Here is a 26,830-nt window from a genome sequence, read left to right as displayed (position 1 = left end):
TACCAGGTTCTAGGTTGTTTAAATAATAAGAGTAAGATCAGATTTCTATGGATTATTGTGTATATGTGTGAGCAGTTGTCATGTTACTTATTTATATTTTCTTTTTTCTGTTTTGTTTACTCTTTTTTTTTTAGGTCTCAGTTAAATATGAGCTCATCAGTGGGCCCAGGAGGCAACATGACTTTTCCTAATCAGGTTTGATGAGGCAAATGTCTTACATTTCCATGAAAATGTCTAAGTGCTTGAGTTGTACTGTTGCGTTGCTAATTGTGATGTAATTTCTATGTCGCTGTTTCACCTCATCTTAACGTGTTGAGACACTTCATTCATTCCTAATGATCAATGAAAACTGTGTTTAACTTAAATTTGCCATATTGATTTTTTTCTCGTGATAACCTAAACTGAATAAATGATTTTGATATTGCTAAACTATCAAAACAAAACAACAATCTCTACATGTTATAACACTGAATCAACGTGCAAGTGTAGCCTATTTGCAGAAATCTCTGACCACATTATATGCACCCAAATGAATATGAAGCCTCACACATAACCTGGCCCAGATTACTGTTATGCATATGTTCAATCTCCTAATTTACAAATTAGTAACAAATAAAAGGTGTTTTCTTCAGTAAATGGGAAGCTATCTATACCCGACTGTGATCAGGTTGTATTCATAAATAGTCAAAACCGTTTACTTTTAAATCTTGGTGTTTAAATTCTTCTGTTTGCAGGTAAAATATGCCATTGAGTACTGCTTTGTTTATGGTGACTGTAGTTTCTGCTTCCCTCTCTTGCTCCTGTGGCGCCCTCTGCTGCTGCATCAGTTAACATTCGTCAGAGACACCTTCACCACTGCATTTGTGAAGAACCTGATTGTTGTTCTGGTCTGGCTCACCCTCAGTTACATCAATGGCACCTTGGTTGCCACTTTTTTCAGACATCAGGTAAACACATACACGCGCCCACACGTCTATGCAACAACCTAGTGGTGCTTTTGTGTGAGGATTTCTTTGCTATGCTTGATATAGCTGCAAACTGAACTGACAGACAGATGAAACATTGTCTCTTTTTTCATTTATCAATCGACTCCATCAATTACATGTCTGAAAAAAATTCCAAGAGTCCAACATGCTATAAACACATCCCTTTGTCTTAAGCTTTGGTAATGTGTGATATGTGTTTTATCTAAATCATTTTATTCCCATTTATTGATTAGACATACTGTTTTGCCTATCATCACTTCCTGCCAGATCCTTTGTTCTATTATTGTTGTTCTATGTTTCTGTGAAGCACTGACACTATTATGGCTAGACAAAACTGAATTCAGGAGAAAAGGCTTAGGTATATGGTGCTTAATAACCAATATATACCTTACCAAGGGTTTTCAAAGTGTGAGAGAGTGAGCCCCCTTTAATGAAAAATAAACAGCTGTGCTGTAGGATTTGTTTGATTTACAAGCTTGTTTCTCAGCATATTAATAAGCCTAAACATTGATAAAGAACTATGTAACACACTCATCACACAAGCAGCTACATGCTCTCCCTGTGTGATCATCTGGGAAGCAGACAGTCTGAGGTTGAAGTTTAGGCCTATATCAATGCACAGGTGACGCTGTGACAGGTCTCCACTGTACGTCTTGACCACATGTCAGCTGTTGGTTGGTTGGTTGGTTGGTTGGTTGGTTGGTTGGTTGGTTGGTTGGTTGGTTGGTTGACTTTATTAATCCCTCCCCCAGGGGAGGCGTGCCCCACAGTTTGAAAACCCCTGCCTTAAACTGTTCATTAGTATCGCCTGCCATCCATTCTCTGTTGCTTGACTGATCATCTAATCCATCAATCAACTTATCTGTACAACATTTGTACAACTCATTAGACATGAAGACATCATCTTGGACTCCTGACTGTTTTTATTTATTTTTTATTACTGGCAGATTAACCATTAATTAACACTTTCAGCTGATCAACAATTATTACTGAATTAATCAATAATTTATATTAAGGTTGGTGAGTGCCCTCCAGGACTAGTCAAAGACAACCTGTCACTTGACTCTCTTTGCTTTATCACTCATGAGCTGTGGCTGTGCAATGACCTACTACTGTATCACTGTACATTTCACTGCCCTCCCTCTTACTTTGTTTTCCTCCAGACCTTTTATGAAGACCCTCGCTACATCCTCTTCATCCACATGGTGATAAATGATGCCATCCAGCTGACAGTCACCATCACACTCTTCGTCCTCAGCTACATCTTCTACAAGATTAATGTCTCTTTCTGCTGCTTTTTCATCCTGGTGGCCGTCTTTACCACCAGAAACACCCCGATCAACTTAGCAGGCATGGCCATAGAGCGCTACATCGCTATTTGTGAACCTCTCCGCCACTCCCAACTCTGCACAGTGAGAAGAACCTACATGGTCATCGGGATAATTTGGTTTATATGCGTGGCCCCTGACATCACAGATCTGTTTGTGACCCTGGCATCCGAGTCCCTGAGCTTCTTTCACGGGTCGGTGTTTTGCTTGCGCCAGAATGTGTTCAAAGACCCGATCCTTGCATACAAGAGACAAGCCTTTGACATCATCTACTTCTCCTGTGTGTTTCTGACCCTGATCTTCACCTACTTGAGGATCCTGTTTGCCGCCAGGGCCGTCTCCACAGAGAAGAAGTCAGCCCAGAGAGCTAGGAACACCATCCTCCTCCACGGTGTCCAGCTGGCCATGTGCCTGCTCTCCTACATCTCCCCCAGTGTGGAGCTTGTTCTGCATCTAATCTTTCCCGGCCGTATCCTGGAAATCAGATTTGCAAACTACCTGATCGTCTACATCCTGCCCCGCTTTCTGAGCCCAATCATCTACGGGGTGAGAGACAGAAAGTTCAGGAAGTACTTTAAGATGTACCTCCTTAGCAACAGTTGCAGGGACAAACTGCAGAGAGTGGCCCCCCAGCGCACAGACGGCATGTAACAATTTAGAGAGTGAATTAGGAGAAAATGAAATTAAATGAAAATTTATTTTATATGTACTCAGTGATACAATAAAGAATAAATCTGTTCAAAAAGATTGTGTCTCGTTACCATAAACTAAGTCAACACTGATAAAAACGGTGCATCCTTTGTATCCACCAAAAGCAGGAAAAGGAAGAAACAACACTGTCAACCTACTGACCTACAGATACATTTAGCCAAAAAAAATTGTATTTAAAGAACTTTCATAATATATGTTTTATTTTATGGTACTTCTAGAAAAAGGGATAATATTTTCTGGTCTTTTCCCTTTGACATGGTAAAAATTACTGCCCCCCAAAAACATCACACTGTCTATCCCATGTCTGAACCAGGTCTGAACCAGAGGATGGTGAAACATTCAACCTTATCTAAGACAGCATCAATTGTTTACTTAGTTTAGTCTAATTACAAGTCAGGTTCAAACAACTAAACAACTAAGCTGTTTGACTTTCTCAACACAGCCTTTCAGTGAGAAACGCCAGTAAATGTCACGGTGTGACAAAAGTTTGAATCATAAATACAGCTTTCATTGACAACTCAGTGACCTTCTGTTAAAAGACAAATTATACTGACAAGCTCATCATTCTCACTACCTTAGGAATCAGAAGGATCCTCATACTAATCACAGGCATGACCCTTAGCCTATCACTATGACAACTAGATCCACACACACACACACACACACACACACACACACACACACACACACACACACACACACACACACACACACACACACACACACACACACACACACACACACACACACACACACACACACACACACACACACACACACACACACACACACACACACACACACACACAAATCCTTATATATGAGAGTCCATGCTGCTGGAGGACATCACTGACAGTCAGTGATCATAGGGGAGAGGGCGAGCAGAGGTGATAACAGTGTCACTGTTATCACACTATGTTTTGTTAATAAATTTAAAGGCAGTGTGTGAATTTGAAAAGGTTTTGTTGCACCTGTGTTGATATTATGGATATATAACTGTTAAATGTGTGAATATGTATTGAAGAATTCAGCTTTTTCTCCAATGAGATGCCAGAAGAAAAAGTTTTTTTCTGATCTAATGTTTTTCACATTTTTATTACAGAGTGAGTGAATATTCATGAGATGCTAAATTAAGTCTTTAAATCTTGCATAATTTTACTAAACAATCTCAAAATATCATTATGAAAAGGTACAATTGATGTTTACATTTTTGTTGTACTTTTATTTATAACAATAGATTAGAAACATTTTTACTGATTACTGATAATATGTGTAATAAGTAGTGTAGTATGTAGTAACAAATGTAAGAAAATCAACCCCAAGGTTCTCTGTGTGGGTTTTGTCTGCAAGAAAGCAATTTAACTAACTTTAATAGTTTTACTGGAGTTCTACAGTTAACACTCTTATTACTAAAGATGTTTTTCTTCTTCCTGCAGATTTCAGAGCTAAATTCTTAACCATGAACCATGAACTCTTGAAGAAGTGTGAATATCTGTGCTTGTAAGCAAAGGTTTGCATATACGTATGAACATTTATTGTTAAAAATGTGACTTCATAACATTTTAAACAGCCTTACCCGCACCTCATTTGCTCAGCTCCCTTCCTTATAGTATTGTTTTGTGCAAACCTTTCAAAACATGTGCCCCCTTTTTCAGTCATACAATATTTGGTATCCAATTATATGATTTCTATTTGTCTGTGTCTCCCCAGATTGTGAGGAGAAGATGTCACTGTTGTACAACACCTCCAAAGACCCTTTGGGCCTGCTGCTGAGTAATACCAGCTTCACACTGACAGAGGGGGCTGTGGCAGCATCGAAAGACAGCTTCTCCAATGCTCTGACCAAGAACATAGTGGCCATGTTGGTGTGGTTAGCCCTCAGCATCATCAATAGTAGCATGGTGCACACCTTCCTCCGACACAGGTACACACTACCACAACCAACTAAAGCATTGCTAACTCTCTTTTTTTTATATGATCACATTTTAAGCACCAAACAATACATCAATTACTGCAGAAAATAAAAGCACCTAAACTTTGTGATTTAAATAATCGCTGCAGCCTGCGCAGTGCATGATTTAACACAGCTCACAAACAAACACACATGTCCATCTCTGACCCCAGCCTCTTCTATGAGAACCCACGATACATCATGTTCATCTGTATGGTTATCAATGATGCTGTGCAGCTGACCCTTGTAACGGCTCTCTACGTGGTCAGCTACATCTTCAGGAGGATCCATGCCTCTGTCTGCTGCTTTCTGGTGAGTCATTACAACCAGGTTCTGCTAAACTGCTGCTGTCACATGTCACAAATTATGAGGATGATAATAAGTTCATGCCTTTTAAAGAAGAAAAACGTGAATCTGTACCTGTTGCTGCAGGATTCTCACTTTAGAGTGTAAAGGACCAAGCTTTTAACATTAACCAGCACAATAAAACCAGCTGAGCAGACCAGACATGCAGCTCTCACTATCAAAGCCAGTATTGTTTCAGAGGTGCCATCCAAGAGCTATAATATGATCTGCTGTGGTGTGTTTTTGTTAATGTAACACCTCCACTGTGTTTCTCTCAGATCATGACAGCAGTCCTCACCACTCGCTCCACCCCTCTCATCCTGGCTGGCATGGCTGTGGAGCGCTACATCTCCATCTGTTACCCCTTACACTACAACCAGATGTGCACCATCCCTCGCACCCTCATCCTCATCTGTGTCATCCTCGTCCTCACCGCCACCCCCCCTGTCACTGACCTCCTGATCACAGTTGTCAAGGAGCCCCCTAGCGTCTTCCACGCCACCATTTTTTGTGACCACTCGCTTCTCTTTCGTGACCGGTCCATCTACTACAAGAACTGTGTGTTTGATGGCACGTACCTCTCCTTCGTGGCGCTGACGCTGCTCTACACGTACTGCAAGATCATGCTGACGGCTCGAGCTGCCTCCACCAGCCTGGCCTCAGTGAAGAGAGCCAGGAACACTGTGCTGCTTCATGGGGTGCAGGTGGGTATCACAGCAATATCAGGACCACACCTGAAAAGGGATAGAGACACAATTATTACATTTGTGTCTAACGAGCCAAAATGTTCACAGTGAGAAAGGATTATTTGAAAAGCCATATCAAAATAGCAAATCCTAAAAAGGAACTAGAGAGTTTGTTCTTTAACTTAATTAAAACATTTTTGGAATTAACATTTTCTGTTGGATTAATTGAACAGTTGTTCATTGTTTAGATAAAAATCATCTTTTCTACTTGTATGTGATTAGTAAGATTGGCCTTTTGATTTTTTATTTAATTCAATACTGTACAAACATGATAAAATATAAACACTATCATTTAGCTGCAATACTTTAAATTTGTTTAAACGTTTTTGCACACATTAAATACAACTCCACCTTAATATCTCATTGATGTAACATGACTGCAGTGATTTCAAAATTACAGAAATTTTGTGTTTGTGACTACGACTGTTAAGATCTCTCTACATCATTGTCTCCCCTGTGCTCTTTTTTCAGCTGCTGCTGTGCATGCTTGCCTTTGTGGTTCCCTCCCTTCAGGCTGCTCTCATCTCCCTCTTTCCCCAGCTCAGTCTGGAGATCCGTTACATCTTTTTCTTGCTCGTCTACATCATTCCTCGGTTCCTGAGCCCTGTCATCTATGGTTTTAGGGACGAGCTGTTCAGGAAATACTGGACGCGTTACCTGGCTTGTCGGGGACACAGTATCATCAGGGTCAGGCCATTTTTACTGAAAGTGAACTTGTAGGTAAAAGGTCTACCTGAGCGACTGGCTCAGTATAGTCCAGATAGGTTTTTGACGGTAAAACAACATTCAGCTTCAACGATCTTTATGCTGATGTTTAAATCACCTCAGTAGTATCCAAGGATCAAGACACTTTAAGAGTGAGTCATGGATTAATAGGTATCCAAGTGGTTTGGATACTCTTACAGTAACTATATGTAAAATATTGTCAAATTTGTTAATAAAGAACTTTAAACATTTAATCATTTTGAGAACTGTGATGTTTTACTCTTACAGCTAGAACAAGGTTAAATGTCCCCAAACTAAAGCTGGACTATGTAGTCCTACTTTTGTCTCCTGACACCAAAAACACATTCACCTTTGGGCTTTTGAATACAAAATGTCTGTCATCACTTCATAATTTCAAACACACATTTGTATAGCATGACACAATTATTGACAACCTTTAAATAAACATTTAACCACTAAAATCTCATTAGATCATCCTCAAGTCCTGTGCCAGATGTAATAGAGATTTTGCCCACTTTTATAAACTTGCCGCTGGCTTACTGTCATTTTGTGTTTTTTCCTGACCATTTACAGTGATCATCAACTGGCGGTCTGTGGGCTGAATCCGGCCCGCAACTACCCTCTAATAGTTTTCATGTATTATATTTCCCAGTCTCTGTTTGTGTGAGCCTGTGAGTCCCTGCACTGGGATACTGAAATGCCTCATCCAAAGTAAACATCCAATCACTATGCGTGAAAATTTGGGAAGCCGGCTGTACTGCAGGGTTTTCCCTGCCTCATTCAGGCTGGTTGCTGCCTAGGTTAAAGCATGTGCGTAGCAGAGAAACGCACATTTCAGGAACGCTGACTTGTATCATCAGAACAGACATGTCCTGTGATTTTCAGCATCACAGTAATAGTGATATTCTAACAATAATATTCTCACCCATAATGATGTGCCCCCACACCCCCGCTGTAAAGGGTAATAATTAGGGCTGACCCGATTATCATATTTTGATAATCGAAGCTTCGCGGCCGGCGGGGTGCACGAGCGTAACATCTGATGGGCGGGGGGGGGGTTGCGCGAGCGGAAATAATGAAAGTAATGGCAAACAAACACTGCATATCTCCAAAATCAGGCAAGTTTCCAGGATGCCAAGTAGCCTACTCATTTTAATGTAACAATTGCCGATGAGAACTGGTGTCAAAAAGGGAAAAAGGAGGGAAAAAAAAAAAAATCGATCACAGACTTTCATGATCGATTACCATGGCAACGAACGAAGCTTCAAAGCTTCGAATTTTTTGGGTCAGCCCTAGTAATAATCATAAAAGGCTGAATAATATAGTCAGCGGTGTAAAGCTCAAGCATGTGGAAGCCTCTTTTCATGTTTAATAGAGGGGGGGACAGTATCTGAAAGTACAGCCGTCAAGATTTTTTAATCTTTTATCATACAAAACACCAAAGATGTGTACAAATGAAAATGATACTTAAATATAAAAATAAAAACAATAACATTTTATCTTTCCTTAACCAAGTTCCTGTAAAATTCACTAATTTATTGTTTTGTCCATGACCTCACGTTAAAGCGAGTCATGGACACGACACCCACAAATATCGAGTCAAAACGTATATCATTCCTGGTGGCTTACTATTGTACAAGTGATAGGAGCCTCACTGACGAAAGGTAAAAATCTGTTTTGTAAGAAAACTGAAATATGAAAACAATAAATATCAAAACTACATTATTCTGCAAAAATTGTATATATTTTTTTCGGTTTATTTGAATGTCTGCCCCTCGAGGTGTCTGTTGAGAAAAATTCTGGCCCTTTGACAATATGGTTGTCAAAGGGCCCCCTAATTTAGTCTTTCTGTGGTGTGACAATGGTCAGTCATACTGTTGCTAACCATGCAATGTTTACATCATCTAAAATAAAGGAGTGGCATGCCTCCTTCCTCTGTCCCTCTGTCTGCCCCCTTATCCCTCTGCCCACTATCATGTCACTGCCTTATGAGCATTAATATATATTGGGCATCTATATAACTGCATCTCTTCCTGTTCCTCTCACTACTTACAGTGTGTCAGCCCAGTACCTCCACACAGGCCAGACTAGTGTGGTGCTCCAGTAAGTCTGATTACTTTTATCGTTTAACTTTCCACTGCAAACAATATTTTTTTTAAACTTAGTCACAGCCAAAATACCAGAATAACTATTTGTGTCTAGGTTCACATCTCACCAGTAGCACTGTTAGATTTACTATTTCCTGTCTTGCTTCTTTTTTGAAATGAAAAGGTTGCAGAGGATACAACAGAGTATTTCCAGTTAAGTCATTATCTAATATTGTCATAATCCTTCATTATATTCATGTTTGGCCTTAATTGTGAAATTACTATAAAAAATAATGATGACATTTTTTTAATCACCACTGAAAATGTGGTTGTCTTAGTTTTTTGTTCTTTCAATGGGAGGGATATTCAATGTATTTTATTAACAGTATTTTAGTAAAATGAAGACTCTTTATGAATGAGACTACTCAGTTTTAAAATCATACTACTTTTCACACTGTATCATCTCTCACTGTATCACCTCTATCAAGAATTAAATGTAATGTTGCAGTATTTGTAAAACTTTATTTGAGAACTGAAATCCCATCTTAACAAGAAATTAGGTCAAGAACAAAATATGTGTTTAAAGTTTGTTTGTTTTTTGTTTTTTCAATAATTTGAATGACTGAATATGTGAGGCTGTGGATGGATTGTGTTTCCTGTACTGACTGTACTGAGCAGGCCAAGGTACAACATGAATTCAAGCAGACGTATGGACAGTCTGAGTGAAGCTCTCACAAAGAACTTCATCACCTTTGCTATCAGCTTAATCATCAACTGCATCAACGGAGCTTTTGTCTACATCTATTTTAAGAGTGAGGTCTTCCAGCGAGACCCCAGGTGACAGAGGATCATAAGTGATTTCCTTCTTTTCTTTCAGACAAATGTGTGAACATGCTTACAATAAGGCTGATGAGACTGATATTCAGATATGCAGCGATACAGTGTCTCATCTATGCCCTAAATACTGCACCTCCTCTCTCCTGCAGGTATGTGCTGTTCATCCATCTGGTGATTAACGACATGATTATGCTGACAGTTTCCACGACACTACAAATCCTCACGTTCGCTATTCCCCTGAACTTCCTACCCTGCTGTATCATGCTGCTCATCACAATGACAACCAACAAGTAGGTGTGTGTGTTTGTGTTCAGCACTGGCATTGCCACTGTATACAGTACGTCCTCAGATGTGTGTGTGTGTGTGTGTGTGTGTGTGTGTGTGTGTGTGTGTGTGTGTGTGTGTGTGTGTGTGTGTGTGTGTGTGTGTGTGTGTGTGTGTGTGTGTGTGTCCAAAACTAGACTTTCCATGTAGGCACTTGAAATCTATTGAGCCAACCCATGTGACCTGAGTGAATGATGATGAATTACTGCATCATAAAACTAACTTTACCAGCTAACTACTGCCAGTAAGGGCGGATTTTATTGCCAGTGACGGTAACGGCGTTATTCCGGGGAAACAGTAGGCTAGCATTTTACTGAAAACAGGCCGTTTAAAACGCCGTTATTTTTGTAACGCCATTTTTCCCATCACTGCACGATTGTAAGTGAAGCTGACCTCACCTACAGAATAATGTAACATGGCCTACACCTCACCTGGTCTCCACCATCCACATCGGTGTAGCAGGGCTGAAGTGGAGCCACCGAGCCAGGGCTGTGATGTCCCGGGACTGCGGTCCTCGACCTCTGCTTCTCTCTAATGCTAGCAAGACGAGTAGAAAGTAGCCTACTCGTCATACTGTGGATTAAATGTGTTTCCCCACATTCATTTTCTCTGCCCTTTGTTTTGTTTTTTCACGTTTCTCTTCGCTGTTCCACTGCGTTTTCCAAATGCTCTCTCTTCTGGTCGACTTGCCGCCCATTTTTACGAACTGACCTGTGACCTTTACATCATCGTCGGTGCAAATCGCAAACAGCTAAAAAAGAATAATTATATTTTTGTTTTATTTGAAAATGACTAAATTCTGTATTTTGTGGTTTGTAGGCTATCTAAGCTAAACTCGATTCATTTTTATTATTAGGCTATTATAATTTATTTAAAAGGTAGTAATAAACCATAATTGGCAGGGGGTTGGCCGCCCCCCACCGGTCGGAGGCCAACGGTGGCTCTAAGCGAAGAGAAGTCGTGGTCAACACTACACAACTGTAACTTAACTGTGGGAAATTGTGAAATTACAGTGCTCCATTCCACATGGACAAATAATTGAAATAAAAACAATGAAATAACACCCATGCCCAAAACATAGAAAATATACTCTGTCAATAATAAAACATATAGCTCTGTATGATTAATATTAACATGTCATGACAACAGATTCATGCACATAATAGTAATAAGATACAAGTGTCACACAAATAGAAAAAGTTTGGTGTGGAGCTAAAGAATGTGTTGTTTCATATCTTTCACATCCACAGCACATCCAAACCCTAACAAAATAAATAAATAATAATAATAAATAAAATGCATTATTATTATTATTATTATTATTATATTTTCTCTTGATGGGGCTACACTGCCAGTATGACCTTTGCGGTGTGTTCATGTTATGGGGAACAGTAAGGTCAAAGATCAGGTGCATGTCTGACTCCCACCTCCCCTCATTCTCGAAGTCAAAGTTCTGCTAAAATCTGAATATCTATCTTGCTATTTTCTTGTGTTTATCCAGGAATAGCCCTCTGAACCTGGCTGGCATGGCAGTTGAGCGTTATATTGCTGTTTGCAGACCTCTTCATCATGCCCAGATGTGCACTGTGCAGCGAGCCCATGCTTTGATTGCACTAATCTGGGGCATCTCCATTATCCCCGGCCTCGCAGACATCATTGTTGTACTCGCCACTCGGCCTCTCTCTATCTTCTCAAGGCCCACCATCTGTTACCCTTCTTATCTGTACAACTCACCATACCACAAGGCTCAAAGTGTGGCCGTTCAGGTGAAATATTCATACTTCACTGATTTAAGTTCTGTTTATCTAGGTGATATATTCCCTCACAATTAACAACACGAGATCACAAAAGGTGAATTCATGAATTTAATACCACAACAAGAAATACAGACGTCATAGGAAAATGATGATCGGGATCTTGGCCAAAATTGACATTATTCTTGCCTCAGTCCTGCTTCGTCCCTCCACCCAGGTCTTTTTGTATAATCTGCTCACAAAGGGTAAAGTCGTCAAACACTAATTACACAATCATAAATATTGATAAAATATAATTTAGTAATACTTTAATGAAGCCTGAGATGACCACCATCCTGCCATAGGTTTAAGGTGGAGGATCTAATGCAAATATGAAGGGCCTGGGCCCAAAACGTCGCATTTGGTGACACTCACATTGAAACATTTGGGAGCTGAATCTGAGTCTATTTCTCCATTTTTGATTCATTCTTCTTTGTGGTCCAGCAATCATTTTGGAGGATGTGCGTGTCTTGTGATTCTCTCTTGTTTAATGTGAGGCAAACCTAGAACGTCTGAAACAGTGAAGCTATGGAGCAGAGTGTCATCTGTCATCAAAACACAAAACACTGTGAACAAATTCCAATAAGATGTTACATTTAATCAGAACTGAAATTATCGTACTGTAACACCAGCTGTTTTCTGTGTGTCCCACTCAGCTGTTCATTTGCATCCAATACTTTAGTTTATTTGAGTTTTAACAGTTTTGTTTCTTCATGTCTTCAGGTCCTTCTGTTTTCCTTTGTTGGCCTGACTTTGGTCATCACCTACCTGAAGGTCTTGTGCACTGCTCAGGCCGTTTCTGGTTCTAACCAGGAGTCCGCCAGAAATGCCCGCAACACTATCCTGCTGCATGGAGTCCAGCTCCTCATCTGCATGCTGTCCTTCTTCTCTCCCCTCATCTCTCTCATCCTCGTCACCACCTGGCCTTCGGACCGCACCAAGCTCCTCCTCGCCACCTTCCTGTTAACCAATGTGCTTCCTCGTCTGCTCAGTCCACTCATCTACGGTGTCAGAGACCAGAAGTTCAGGAGCAACATCAGACTGCTTTTCCTATGTAAATGCTGCAGCTCTGAAGAAAAGAAGATCAATCAGGTAGGGCCACAGCAAAGGTCCAAAGAGGTGCTACACTGAAAGGCCTTAAAGACTAATTGAGACCATGATGCACAAACACAAGAAAATGTTTCCGAAAACTGAAAATTTGGTTTTATGACAGTGTCCCCCCCAAAAAATGTTGCTATTGTCTTCTTTGGAAAATCATCATTAAATTTGTTTGTGACCAAATTACTCCTCACAAACTCTCACAGAGTTTCACTGTCAGACCCAGCCTCACATAAAAAAGAGTCAGAACAACAAGAGATAAGTGATGTTTGCCCTGTGGCTTTGCTTCATGAGGTTGACGCTATATGGAAGAAGTAAAGGAGAGAAGAAGGTGCTGGGAAATATGGCAATAGTATGTTCCTGTCCACAACGAGAGGTAGAACCAAATTTTGGCAACTAGATGGCGCCATCGCCACAGATATGTTCAGATATATTTATGAAAGTATGAGGGGGTGTGAGAATTCTTCAAATCCTGGTCTAGTCAGGAAAGTTTTTGGTTTGTTTTAGTTGTTACCAAAAGAAAATTCTGTAATTTATATTTTTATATACAATAAAACACATTTTTGCTTTTGGTTCAGCAGTGGTAAGCGTGGGGCATACACTTGACAGATGTTGATAGGTTACATTTGTTTTGATATACCTTTTTTTTTTATTTTTTTTTTTAGATGTAGCAGGTAGACTTCTTTTTTATGGGGTCAAAGATATTTACTTTATAGGTTAAGCTATTCCTGTGTCCTGGCCAAATTAGCAATATGGGGAAGCTTTATAAATGAATGAGATAAAAAAAAAAAAACTGTGACATTAGCATTTTATATGCTGTGTAATGAGGAAAAAGTGAAAAGTTTGTTGGAAACGTTCAGCTCATATTGGCAGTACCGCCTCTCTTGTGGATATTACTGGTATATTACCGTAATTAAAAAAATAATGAGTTCATGAAATGGCACATGAGATTTCACCTAATTTCATCACGCATCACAAACACACACGGTGTTCAACTCCCAGGTGTGAGATAAGGCGCTCCAGTGCTGCCACGGGAAATAAAAAGGAACCACAACACGGTTCATTGATGAGAGCAGAGAGATGCCCTGCAGTAAACCTATCTGAATTGTCCACTGAGGGCCGCAAACGCACCGTGAAAACAATCCAACACAAGTAGGCTACATTACCCTGAACTGAAGCTATTTCTTGATCGGAGATAATCGGAAATCTCGATCCTGTTCCGGAATGTGACGGAAAGACACGAAGACCGCCTGAGAGAGAGAGAGAGAGAGAGAGAGAGAGAGAGAGAGAGAGAGAGAGAGAGAGAGAGAGAGAGAGAGAGAGAGAGAGACGGGCGGTGCAGATGGAGGAGACCTGCGGGTGCACGGTGGTGTGATGGGAAGCGACTCCTCAAAGTTTCAATACAACTACAGTTTTATCTTTTTCTCCACACCCCGAGAGCTCGTGTGTGATGTTTGGTCGCTTTCGGTCGTGAGGGTGTGAAAGTTGTCAACACGTCATGGGGTGAACTTGACAGCTGGTCCGGTGATGAACGAGCATCGTGACTCAACTCACACGTGAGTATCAATAAAGAAATAAAACTTAATTGGTTGCGGTCACACTGAAGCTGCAGCGTCTCCTATAAAACGATCCCAGCTGTTATAATTAATTCTTCTAATTAACAGTTGAACAGTCCAGGTGCAGTGTTTTAGTCTGTACAATTGTGTTTTTGCATGAACGTGCATGTTTGCGGCCGTTTGTTGGCCGAGTTGCGTTTTTCCGCCGCTGTGATTTAAGCCGCTGCGCTTCCTCGTGCTGAATTATACATCAACTTTATTTCTGTATGTGCACCACAGCGGCGGCCCCCCGGGACCCCAGCAGGGCCCTGCATGTAATTATAGACAGAGAGAGGACGGCAGAGCCACATACTGTAACGTTGGTTTAAGGAATAAGAGAAAATAATAATTACTGCGATTGTTTCATTGTTATCAATGTCTCAAACACATTTACTCACTTCGTGGCTGTATTGAGTTACCTGTGGAGCAGGTAGGCCTAATCATTATTATGTAGTTTGACCTCAATGGATATATGGACTGTTGGAACTAAATTAAACAGATTTTACACTGTAGTTTTAAAATTTCAGTTTCTTCATCAAAAGCAAAAATGTGTAGAAAAATAAATCACTGCAGGCCTGCATCCAGGTAACCTATATGTAACTGTATCTGTTTATTGATTTTGTTTAGCTGTTAATCTGCTTGTCATGCTGCATGTGCCTCCTTTTAGATGTGCATTTGTGTATTCTTAGCCAATTCATCTGGTGTGTTTACTGTTGGTTTAAAGCTGTTTTTGAAAAACTTTCAGTGAAGGCTTAAGTTAAGACTGAGCTGATCTAAATCTTGTCTTATTCAGACAAGAGTTGGATTAAAAAAGGTACCTATAAGTCAGATTTGTTTCTGATCAGTGTATAAACATAATAACATCTCAGCTGAAAGGTGTCAGTTTACAGAATGCATGAAGACCAGAAGATGCAGCTGAAAGCTCACCTCTGGTTAGATGATCTTGTTACTTAAACATGGATTTGTCTCCATTTAGCTTTTCTCACCAGAAGGAAACATGTGTGTTATTAAACCTAACATACAGTACAGAGGACATGAATATTTAAAAAGCTCTTTTAGAAAAGTTTTTTTTCTTAGTGTTTCCACATCTCATCTCCTCCATCTCCTCTCCTCCATTCTCCTCTTTTCCTTGTGTATAATGGTTTTATTGGTGCGTTAATGTCACAGATTATTGTCTGTGTTTTATAGTTACTTGCTTCCACATTATAAACAGATAAAGCCTACGCAGTGATGTAGTGCATGTGCATCACCGTATGTCGACTGAATCTGGAGAATTTTGTCAAATAAATCCACAAAAATAGAAAATGTGAAAAATGTGTCGGAGCTAATCATAGGTTTTATATAGTAGGACAAATGTTTGTTTAAAGCAGGGGTGTCAAACTCGTTTTAGTTCAGGGGCCACATACAGCGTAATTTGATCTCAAGTGGGCCGGACCAGTAAAATGATAGCATTATAACCTATGAATAACAAAAACTCAAAATGTTTCCCAATGTTTAGTGCAAAGAAGTACAGGTACATTACTAAGATGTTTTCATTTAATGAACTATCCTTTTACAAAACATTATGAACAACCTGAAATTGCTCAAGAAAATTACATGCAATTTCAACAGTATACAGTAATGCCTCTTCTGTCTTCTATGTCATTTTCACACCTGGCAAATTCAATTGTAACTGGTAAAAATACCCTCAACTGTCACAGTATTAGGAACACCTTACCAGTCCCAGGATGGACTGTCTTCAAAACTCCCTCAATTCCTCATGGCACAGATGCAACAAGAAGTTGGAAACATGCTTTTGTTTGGTTTACGCCAGATTCTGACTGAAAAAAAGAGTCATTATGAGTAAAATGTTTTTCCAATCTTCTATAGTCTAGTGTTGGCCTCACTTTTCTGTGTGAGTTGTCACCAAATTAGAGCCTCATTTATATGATTGGTCGATTAGCGTTAATTAGCAATTAAATAGGTGTACCTAATGAAGTGGCTGGTAAGTGTCGATACCAGCTAAACAGAGTGGAGTAACAGAAATGCACCGATATATAAAGTAGTATGAAATGGCAAACTCAAGTGCAATTCAGGTATTTATAAGTTGCACTTGACCACAGTAACCACACTCGGTTCCACTCCACCTCTGGCTTTTATAAATATTAACATGCTTCCCACATCCTCTCCCACAACCACCTCCAAATCCACACAAACATGCTGCTGACACATGAAGATGGATCTCTACTGTATTCAGATCATGTGACCGTAAAACCTCCAACCCGAGGACGGAGAGAAAAACCTGATTAAACAGCCGGCAGAGACAGATGAAGTCAGACTGCCCTGCTTAAAACACCATTAAGTCCACATTAGGCTAACACCTGTCTGTGATTCCTCAGGCCATTTCCTACACCACACAATCAGAGACTGTGTAACATTATTACATGACATTACAGCTACACATTTTACCTGAAGCCAGGCACTTAGTGCTGCTTCCAAATGGATGCAGCCCCTCAGTGTCGGGACGTACAAAGCAGGAGGCATCGCTCAGATCACAAACATCCTCATAACATGAAAGTAGCCAACTGAACTGAGCTGAATCCTGTTTCCTGTCAGTGTCATTCACTGTAAAACACTGAGGAACATCTGCAGCAACGTGTAAAGGCTGTAGTTTAAAGTTGGATCTGAACTTTAATTCATATGTTGAGTGATTTCATGGTGTGATCCTGATTGTGAGTGTGTACAAACTGTGTGGGTGTTTGCATTGGGAGTACAGTAGATGAGCATGTGTGGGAGTTGGTTTCTGTTTTGGCTGCATGTGAGTTTTTCTTTTCTTTGTAAACGTGATCACGTGGAGACGAGTTGTGTGCCACCACAATTAATATTAATAGAGATTAAATCATAATGTATGTGAAGTATTTCTGAGAAGAGCGCATTGTGTTTCCAGCTCAAACCTGGACTGAGGGTCTGAAGCTCAGTAAAAGCCTTTTGGCTCTCGGCCGATACGCATTATGTTATTTTTTTGTTTTTTTTAGTTAACATTAAGATGTCTGGTTCATCAAATTAGTTTGTCTGGTGCATTTAGCAAATGAAAGTGGAGAGAGAGAGACATCGTTACAGAGAAGAAGCTCAAAGCCTGAGAGAAGACGAGACCTGAGTCACTGAATGTCAGTGTTCAGGGTCCAAATGTTCACAACTATAATGAACTCAAATATCTGTAGTTAAAGTATGAGGCTGCTTCTACTGTAGATTTGTGATCGTCTACAAATGATGAATTAACCAATGTGTTAGTCAGACACAGCAATAACAGCATCACAGAGTTTAACATTTAAAATCCTGCACTCTGTTTGAATTAGATTTATCATAATCACAATAATATATGACATGATGACTGAATCTGCTTGAAAACACATATCTTCAGTCACCTCCTCACAGTTGTATCTATCCGCCACTCACACTCGTTCCAGTTACATCCTGTTTATCAAGACTCAGACTAACTTAGAATCAATTAAGTGGTTGATGTGAATGACTTCAAGTTTGTGAATCAGTGAACCACTACATGGCTGGTTTGAATCCAACAGGAAACTTTGCTGCATCTCTCTCTCCCTCTCAGTCTAATGAAGGCTCAAACTGCCCTGATAAAATATTTAAAAGCAAAAGTTTAAAAAAAAAGTCATTTGGAAGATTGGAATTGCTCATTGTGTTGTTTTGTTGGACCTGAATAAAAATCAGCTCACTGCCCGTTTAGATTTAAGTCACAGCTGCAGTCTGTTCCAGTTTGTTTCACTTTGTCTGCTCCACCTATGTTTCAATGTTGAAGAGGTGTCTCTGTTGTGTTACCAGGTTACCATGGTGAAGGAGAGTCTGCCCAGCTGGGTCCGCCAGGACTCGGACGAGGTCCTGGTCCATGTGAACGTCGGTGGTCTGAAGAGGAGCCTCTGCTCCAGCACGCTGAAGAAATTCCCCGACACCAGACTGGGAAAGCTGCTGGCCTGTGACTCTGAGGAGGACATACTGCAGGTGTGTGTGGCAGGTGTGTGTGTGTGTGTCGGGGGTAACTTGCTTTAAGTAAAAACCCTCCTTATTTCCTCCATCCTGCAGGTGTGTGATGACTATGACGTGCACCAGAAGGAGTTTTATTTTGACAGGAACCCCGGCCTGTTCCCATACGTGCTCCACTTCTACCAGACTGGAAAACTTCACATCATGGAAGAGCTCTGCGTCTTTTCCTTCAGGTAAATGTTGAACAGCACCATTGTCCTATTGCAGAGATAAACAGGGAGTCACTGTAGCATTACTGTTTGTTCAGTGAAATCCATCAATACTGTTTTCACCTGTCTGGAGCAGCAGTGGTAGGTTGCAGAGAAACTAGAAAATCTGAGTAGGTCTGGATGCTTCGGATGATCATAAATCAAGATGAGTTAGACCATTAAGTGTTATATAATTTAATGTCTGTCCTAAAGGGAACAGCCAGAAACAAATAAATGAGCACCACTTTCCAGATCCACACCGACAGGGTGCGCAGGTCTGTGGGCGGAGCTTGGTGGAGGTCATAATGTAAAGTGACTCTAACTGATGAACTAATGAGTTTTTTTTTGTTCCAGTCAAGAGATCGAGTACTGGGGCATCAACGAGTTCTTCCTGGACAGTTGCTGTAGTTACCGTTACCACGACCGCAAACTGGAGAGCAGCCGCCACCGCAGCTGGGACGATGAGAGCGACGTCAGCAGCATCGACACGTCTGTGGACGAGATATCAGAGCTGAAAAGGTAACAGACTGGAGCGCTCTCGCTGTAGAGGATCGATCAGTGCTGTGGTCATCATCATCATCATCATCATCATCATCATCATCATCATCATCATCAGCTCTCCTTCTCTGTCCCTAGAGACATGCAGCATTTCCAGGAGGTGCGTTACGGGAACATCAGGAAGTGTCTGTGGCTGACTCTGGAGAACCCGGGTTACTCCATCCCCAGCAAACTCTTCAGCCTTCTCTCCATCGCCGTCGTGCTCACATCCATCGCCATCATGTGCATCAACAGCATCCCCGAGTATCAGGTGGGTTCGATTGGGAAATCTTAAAGGTTGCAGTGAGAGGAGACAGGAGGAGCTGTTTCACTTGCACAGGAAGTTACTCTCTGTCTCCCGCCTGTTGATTTGGACTCATGGAGGAAATTACAGCAGCACTTTAAAACACTCAGTCGAAAATCAATCCACTCCTCAGAGCTGTAACTCAGTCAAATCTGAAGGAACAGACGTAATGCACAGTGAATCTCCTCCCCACTCTCAGAGTAAGTGTCTATCAGTGATGAATCCAGTGAGAAACTGCTGAGAAAACTGGTATTACTTCAGAAGGTCCCTATTAATGATTCCTTTTGTCTCAGAATCACAGTGACACAGTGAAAAATTACTGTGTTTCTATGGTGGCTCTGCAAAGATGAACAGCGAATAGTTAATTCAGCTTAACCTCGTATGGTGCCAGTTCGGCGGCGTCATTTCTTTGAGCCAGAGACGGAAACTCCTCCTACTTCTTCATCAAACATCAGAATCATTCTTCAGGAGGAGAGGAGATGAGCTGCTTTTGTGCTCTTCTTTATCAAATTAAAAGATAATATGCTTTTTTTTTTTAAGTATATTTGCGGGCTTTTAATTTATAGGGCAGCTGTAGAGAGACAGGAATTGGGAGGAATGACATGCAGCAAAGGGACACTGGTAATCAAACCAGGGGCCAGTGTGGCGAGGACTGTAACCTCTGCATATGGGGCGCCTGCTCTACCCACTGAGCTAAACGATGCCCAAATCTGGTTTGATGTAGATCAAGCAACATGAGAGAGTTTTAAAATGTTTATCCAGAATCTCTCTGACTGGGGACAGAGAGTGGAGCTATGGAGGAAATCTGATGATGGAAATTATGCCTCGACTTCATGATGAGCTCAGGTTGTTTCCGTAGCAGCAGTAATGACGGGCTCAGTGAGAAGATGAATGACTGAAAACCATGTTATGTCATCACCCTCCTCTTCTCTTCTTGAAGACGTTTGACTCTGAGGGGAAGCTGATCGAGGACCCCACCATGCAGGCCCTGGAGGTTTTCTGCAGCTGCTGGTTCACCTTTGAGGTGAGGTGACAACAGAACACACATGTCACTGAAAACACTCAGAAATAAAACAAAACACTGAGTGTTGTCTCTTTGTCTCTGAGGTGGTGATGCGACTGCTGCTCGCCCCCAACAGGAGGAAGTTCTTTCATCACCCTCTGAACATCATCGACATGGTTTCTGTGGTTCCCATCTACATCACCCTCTTCTTTGACACGCTGGTGGGATCAGAGTCCGAGCTCGGAGACCTGGGACGACTCATACAGGTATACCACATTTAATCTAACCTCTGACACAGTAGAGGAGCAGAGTCTGGGTCCAATAACTATTTCCATTTATTTGTTAATTTACAAATTTACTTCACCACAATTCTCCTCTAAACTTCTCAGGATCAAAGAGGTAAAACTCTTCACAAAATCAGCAAACATTGAATGAATAAATAAAATAAAAAAACCTGTTGGGAATGAGGCAGCTTTTTTGTGCAGCACATTTCATACATGGGGGCAGTACAACTTCACACAGCAAGAAATAAAAGACACAATTTTACAATAAAAGAAAAAAGTATAGAATTTTTTTTTTTTTAAGGTAAAATTCATTTCTAAATTATTGACAATTTAAATTCAAAAGTGCAGAAAAAGGTGCATACAGTAGGTGAAAAGAGTAATGGGCTTTAAAAACAAGTTTAAAGAGAAGGTAGTAAAATTGACAGTATGGAAAAAAAGGAAAGTTTTTAGCCTTGACTTACAGCTTCTTAGAGGCGGGGCTTGTCTGACATCACCTGGAGGCTCACCTGAAATGGACAGATGTGGTGACATCAGCAGAGTTGTGAATGCAGGTGTTTAGACACAGTGGACACAGTCACAGTCTGGTGTTGGTAAACATGATGAGACAGTTGGACTGAAACACGTCTCTGTCTCCTCAGGTCTTCAGGCTGATGAGGGTCTTCAGGGTCCTGAAGTTGGCTCGACACTCGACGGGACTCCGGTCTCTGGGGGCGACTCTCCGGGTGAGTCGGTCCTCCGCCTGTCACCGTGGTTACGTACTATGCTGTCAGTCCCATGCGATGTGTCTCAGTTACACCAGCACTGATGGTGGTTTCATTACATCCTAACACATGAGGTATCAGTGAGTAGAACCACAGGTCATGTAAACGTCTCATCCATCATAACATGAGTCTGACTCTGAGGTAAACAGATAAATCACAGCTCAGATAACGTGTCACACTTTGTAAAATGTCACGCAGCCAGTGGACTTTGATTAATTATATTTACATATTAATGCTCCTGATGTGTGATCTGCAGAGGATTTCATCTTTTATCCTTCAGGCGATAAAACAATGAAGACGTCACAGCTCAGAGTTTCAGATCAGAGCTCAGCATCCTCTCTATTTATTCTAATAATCGGAAATATTTTTCTCTTCTCTTCTCTTCTCTCTCGGCTGTAAACAGGCCTAAAGGTTGAGGGGCGAGGCATTTATACCAGTCGCCTTGTAAACAGTCACAGTAGAGGAAAACTATAAAGTGTATATAAACTCTATGGAGGATCTTTGATGTGAAGTTCCTAATGAGCTTCACTCTGTCTTGTCTCTGCAGCACAGTTACCGGGAGGTCGGCATCCTGCTGCTGTACCTGGGTGTGGGCGTGTCCGTCTTCTCCGGGATCGCATACACAGCTGAATATGAAGAGGTGATGATTCACTTCCTCTGAATTGGTTTTTATTCATGTTCATCTTGTCTTTTTATCTGTTATTTTAATCAGCGAGGTTTTGTTTTCATGTGACACTTTATCGTTTTCTCATTTTGTCTTTTATATTATAAGGTTTTTAATGCTGTTGCTCAGTCAAATGTCACATGAACTTCCTCATCTGGTTGTATCTGTCGATGCACAATAAGCTTCCTCTGACATGTGTAACCACGTAAACCTGAAGCAGCTCTGTGTCTCTCCTCAGGATGTGGGTCTGGACACCATCCCGGCCTGCTGGTGGTGGGGCACCGTGAGCATGACCACAGTGGGATACGGGGACGTGGTGCCCGTCACGGTGATGGGGAAACTGGCGGCCAGCGGATGCATTTTAGGTGGCACCTTGGTGGTGGCGCTGCCCATCACCATCATCTTCAACAAGTTCTCACACTTCTACCGGCGACAGAAAGCTCTGGAAGCGTCGGTGAGGAACAACAACAGTCGGAAGATGAGGTTGAGCTGCGAGAACGAGCCAGAGGAGGAAGATGAGGAGGAGGAGGAGGAGGATGAGGAGTCAGACGAGGACAGCCGGTGTCTGGACGAAGACGATATTGATGATATCGATGACGATGACATTGACTATGAGGACGAAGGTGGTGTGATAAATTACAGCTACATGGAGCATTCGTCCTACTCGTCGATGCTGAGGAGGAAGGAGCTGAATCGTCTGTGAGACTCAGCTGACCTGTGACCTCAGAGCTGCTCAGGCTCCGCCTCCTCAACCAGACTCCAGGTCCAATCTGGTCCAAGTTCATGCTCCATCATGAATCTTTCAGGAGTCGCGCGACCACTCACTGTCAGCAGTCTGTGCATTGACTCAAACAAACATGGAGGATGGTGGATTAACAGTTTGAGCGACCATTTTCATGACAGACTGAAAAAACTGAACTGTGGTTTGTTCATGTGCATGTGCCCGTTTCAGGAGCTTTGTTCAGTGTCTCTTTAGACACTGATGTGAAGAATGACTGAAAAAAAAGTGTAACCAAAAACAAAAGATGAAATGTACTGAGCACAGAGACCTGGAGAGAAAATAAGGTATGGTGCACGCAAACATGAAAAAATGAATAAAACTGATCCTGACAAACTGTGACAAAGTGTGTTAGTGGATGATGTAGATTAGAAAGACAGAAAATATAATATTAAAAGGAAAAGTTTAATGTTATAGGAACAATATTACTTTCTTATTCTGGGACTATGGAATGACAATAACAAAAAATCTTTTATTATTATTATTATTATTTTTGCAAGGATCATTTTCATTTTTTTTGTTGTTGTTTAAGAAAAATCTTTAAAGAAAATCTAAAAGGAACCATTAAAGATATTCATCAAATTTAAACTGCAGAAACTTTTGAATTATTACTATCAGAGTATTTCAATCAGAGGCAGAAATCACATTGTCTCCATAGTAACTTGAGAGCTCTAGATTATCTAGTGAGGTTCAGTCTCAATTATTTTATCCTAATTTTATCTCTAAATTATATCGTTATAGAAAAATATTTGAGTTTCTCAGCCTAACCCTAAACTAAAGGATTTCATTTTCTTCAACAAATGAAGTGAATCTGAGTCTGTGAATGTTGCAGATCTGAGCTACATAGTGAAACTGACAAGACAGATGAAACAACATCTGGACAGGTTCACAGTGGAGGATGAGTCAGTGGCTTCGATCGAAGGGGTTCATTTACAGGACAAGTCTGAGACGTTGGCTGCTGCTCAGTGGACGATGGACGACACCTGTCAAAGTGTCAAAGTGTCAGTGGATCAACATCACAGAGGAGAGAGAACGACAACCCAGCTGAGCGTCAACAACCAGGATCCTCAACTCACCTCCGCCCTCTTATCTGTCTCTCTACCTCCTTATTGAATCCTTCATCCTTTTCTCTGGGTCTGGTCAAGTTCAGTTTGAGCGCTTTGTGTTTTTGAGTTTTGTGCGTATGTGTTGATCTTAAATTAGTGTTCATGGCACCTGAAACACTGAGGCCACCAGGGTCACGAGCCAGTTCAGTGTTGTTTATACAGCAGATTAAATACGAGATAAATGATAAGTGAGTACAACTCTCAAATAATAGATAATATACATACTTATTGTAGTTACTTAGGTACAATCTGAGGCACTTGTACTTGAGTATTTCTATTGTTTGCTTCTTTTATGCCTGATGATAGATCTTCAGTTTGATGAATTGTCAACACAGAGTCAGGTTTATTCATGTTCTGTCCTTCAGTACAGTATTGAGAGACTTTGGTTAATGTGATTTTCCATTGATAATAATTCACCAAACTAAATCTGATTATCTAATTTTCACCAAGTCTCTGTCATCAGGTCCACACAGAAATACTGCGTCTGATGTGAAACAACCACAAGTAACAACCAGATAATCTTAGTCTCTGTGTGTGAAGATATGACAGAAACACAATGAGTTATTTTTCTGATGTGAGTGAAGTGACCCTTTCAACATAGATGTGTACGGTTGTGGAGCCGACAGATGTTTCCCTCCTGTCAGAGTGTCAGAGGAGGAAGATGATCGTGAGAGAGGAAGATGCTCTGTCTCTGTCAGTAGAGAAAACTGAGGAGACACTGATGTTTTTATTCTGGTCTGTGGAACCTGTCATGACGTTTCTCAGTGTTTGGCTCTTCACAATGTGACAGGAAGTCGTACAAGGAAAACATAAAAAACAAGATGCGGTTCAGATTCACTTGCAAAACCAAATCACATCAACATCTGTCTCAGCTCCCAGGACAGATGTGCTCATCCTCTCTTCCTTGTGTTTTCTTTGTTATTCCATGAGAAGCCACATCAAATATTTTATATTAATGCTATTTCAACTTAAACTTTAAATCCTGAACATGGTGGAAATATTTGAGACATAATTAAATCATTAATCACTCAGTGATAAACTTTAACTTTAACAACAACAAAAACAGGACCTTCTCAGGTGTGTAAGTGACCTCTTACTCTGGTACTGACCTGCTGCCTCTTTAAACATCCTGACTTTTAACTTTCTATCAATATTTTGATTGAGAGTAAAACATGTCTAACATTTTCATCAGTTAATCCACTGCAACAACTTTCAGTATTTTATACTGACTACATACTTACTACATAAAAAAATGTCTTCACTCTTATCCCAGCTGCTAAGAGTTTTGTAGATCAGCACGTCTTCAGTTCAGATACACACACACACACACACACACACACACACACACACACACACACACACAGTGAAGGAGGTTAGATCAGATACGTGTCCGGCTGATTAAAAATTAATCTCTGCTATTTTGGCAAAAGAGGTCTGAACGAGGAGGTCGAAGAGGACGAAGAAGAGGAGAAGGAAAATAAAGTAGGAGGAAGCATCAGTGTTTGTGACAGATGTGAGGGGACAGGAGTTTTCAGGATGTCTCAACATGTCGTTCTGTCCTCCAGTCAGATCTGATGAGGATGATGATGATGATGAGGAAGGTTCTCAGAAGAAGACAGGACGCAGGAGCCCGAGGGACGGTAAGGAGACGTCACTCAGGAAAAAAACAAGGAAACAAAACTATCCAGAAACCCAAGAAGACAAAGAACAAAAGTCCAAAGGTTATGTCAAAAAACACAGACAGACTCAGACAGCGTGTGTGTGTGTGTGTGTGTGTGTGTGTGTGTGTGTGTGCAGCAGGAGTTCAGCAGGCGAGGGTGTTGCAGACACCTCCAGACTAACTCAGACCTAGACCTTTGTTACCATGGTAACAATGTGTGTCCATTGTTGACTTTACTCTTATTCTCTCTAATTATTTAAATACCTATCATCAATCTTATGTATTAATTTGTTGGATTTAGTTCTTATATTTATCTATTTTATTTTTGTGTATTTTCCATATTATTCTATGTCTTATACTTTAGTAGTTTTGACTGTTTCCTACATTTTCAATGTTTATTATCTAATCGATTTTCAATATCTGACAGTTTTAATTGGATGATGAAAATGTTTTGAACAATAGATCAAGAGAAGACTATTGTATATATATAAAAAAAACATTACTGAATAAATTCTAATTAGATCATTTAAATGAAGAAGTCTCAGATTAATAATCACTCTGTGTTCAGGTCAGTGTGAAACTTTAATTTAGTCTGAGATCAGCTCTGTATATTTGATCCTCATAATTACTTAAGTGATTAAGATCAAACACCGGCTTTGTCTAGGGTCACAGACTCTGGTTCATACTGAGTCTTTAAAAAATGCTAACACATTAATTATTTGATTTTTTTGATAATTTGATTTGAGATGATGAATCACTCATTTCTATTAATCAAACAAGGTCAATGTAAAAACACACAAGTAACTCTTGTTTCCTTTATTATTTGTTTTTTTTATTAGAGAAGCAAACAGAAACGAAACAAATCAAACATCAGTGACGTCAAACAGGCACTGAGACTTTAAGGCAGAAAAAACTTCACACAGCTCGAGTGCAACACGAAGCCGAGCTCAGACCAGACGGTTCACAGCCAGACAAAA

The 26,830-nt window shown here is 40.6% G+C and overlaps 4 protein-coding genes across 4 annotated transcripts; all 4 read left to right on the top strand.

Annotated features, from left to right (window-relative positions):
* Positions 1-842: 842 nt before the first annotated feature.
* Positions 843-2,965, top strand: LOC310985684 (odorant receptor 131-2-like; the record flags this gene model as incomplete). The annotated part of the gene is made up of 2 exons (XM_083971302.1): positions 843-947; positions 2,150-2,965. The coding sequence occupies exon 2, from the start codon at positions 2,189-2,191 to the stop codon at positions 2,963-2,965; it is 777 nt and encodes a 258-aa protein (XP_083827428.1). The 5' UTR covers positions 843-947; positions 2,150-2,188.
* Positions 2,966-3,855: 890 nt separating this feature from the next.
* On the top strand, positions 3,856-7,075 carry LOC310985683 (odorant receptor 131-2-like; the record flags this gene model as incomplete). The annotated part of the gene is made up of 6 exons (XM_083971301.1): positions 3,856-3,880; positions 4,736-4,949; positions 5,150-5,288; positions 5,600-6,025; positions 6,539-6,754; positions 7,061-7,075. The coding sequence occupies 6 exons, from the start codon at positions 3,856-3,858 to the stop codon at positions 7,073-7,075; spliced, it is 1,035 nt and encodes a 344-aa protein (XP_083827427.1).
* A 2,496-nt stretch (positions 7,076-9,571) lies between these two features.
* LOC310985682 (odorant receptor 131-2-like) lies at positions 9,572-12,965 on the top strand (the record flags this gene model as incomplete). Its single annotated transcript, XM_083971300.1, has 4 exons — positions 9,572-9,717; positions 9,867-10,007; positions 11,543-11,807; positions 12,558-12,965. The coding sequence occupies 4 exons, from the start codon at positions 9,572-9,574 to the stop codon at positions 12,963-12,965; spliced, it is 960 nt and encodes a 319-aa protein (XP_083827426.1).
* Positions 12,966-18,355: 5,390 nt separating this feature from the next.
* LOC310985596 (delayed-rectifier potassium channel regulatory subunit KCNS2) lies at positions 18,356-23,012 on the top strand (the record flags this gene model as incomplete). Its single annotated transcript, XM_083971213.1, has 9 exons — positions 18,356-18,526; positions 18,608-18,741; positions 19,111-19,275; positions 19,393-19,564; positions 20,538-20,621; positions 20,705-20,866; positions 21,523-21,606; positions 22,193-22,285; positions 22,548-23,012. 9 exons carry the CDS (start codon positions 18,356-18,358, stop codon positions 23,010-23,012), a joined length of 1,530 nt encoding a protein of 509 aa, XP_083827339.1.
* Between the last annotated feature and the right edge of the window lie 3,818 nt (positions 23,013-26,830).

Source organism: Trachurus trachurus, assembly GCF_905171665.1.
Source record: "Trachurus trachurus genome assembly, chromosome: 5".
Classification (NCBI taxonomy): Eukaryota; Metazoa; Chordata; class Actinopteri; order Carangiformes; family Carangidae; genus Trachurus; species Trachurus trachurus.
Note: the sequence above shows the minus strand (reverse complement) of the source record. Positions and strands in the feature narration are given on the sequence as shown.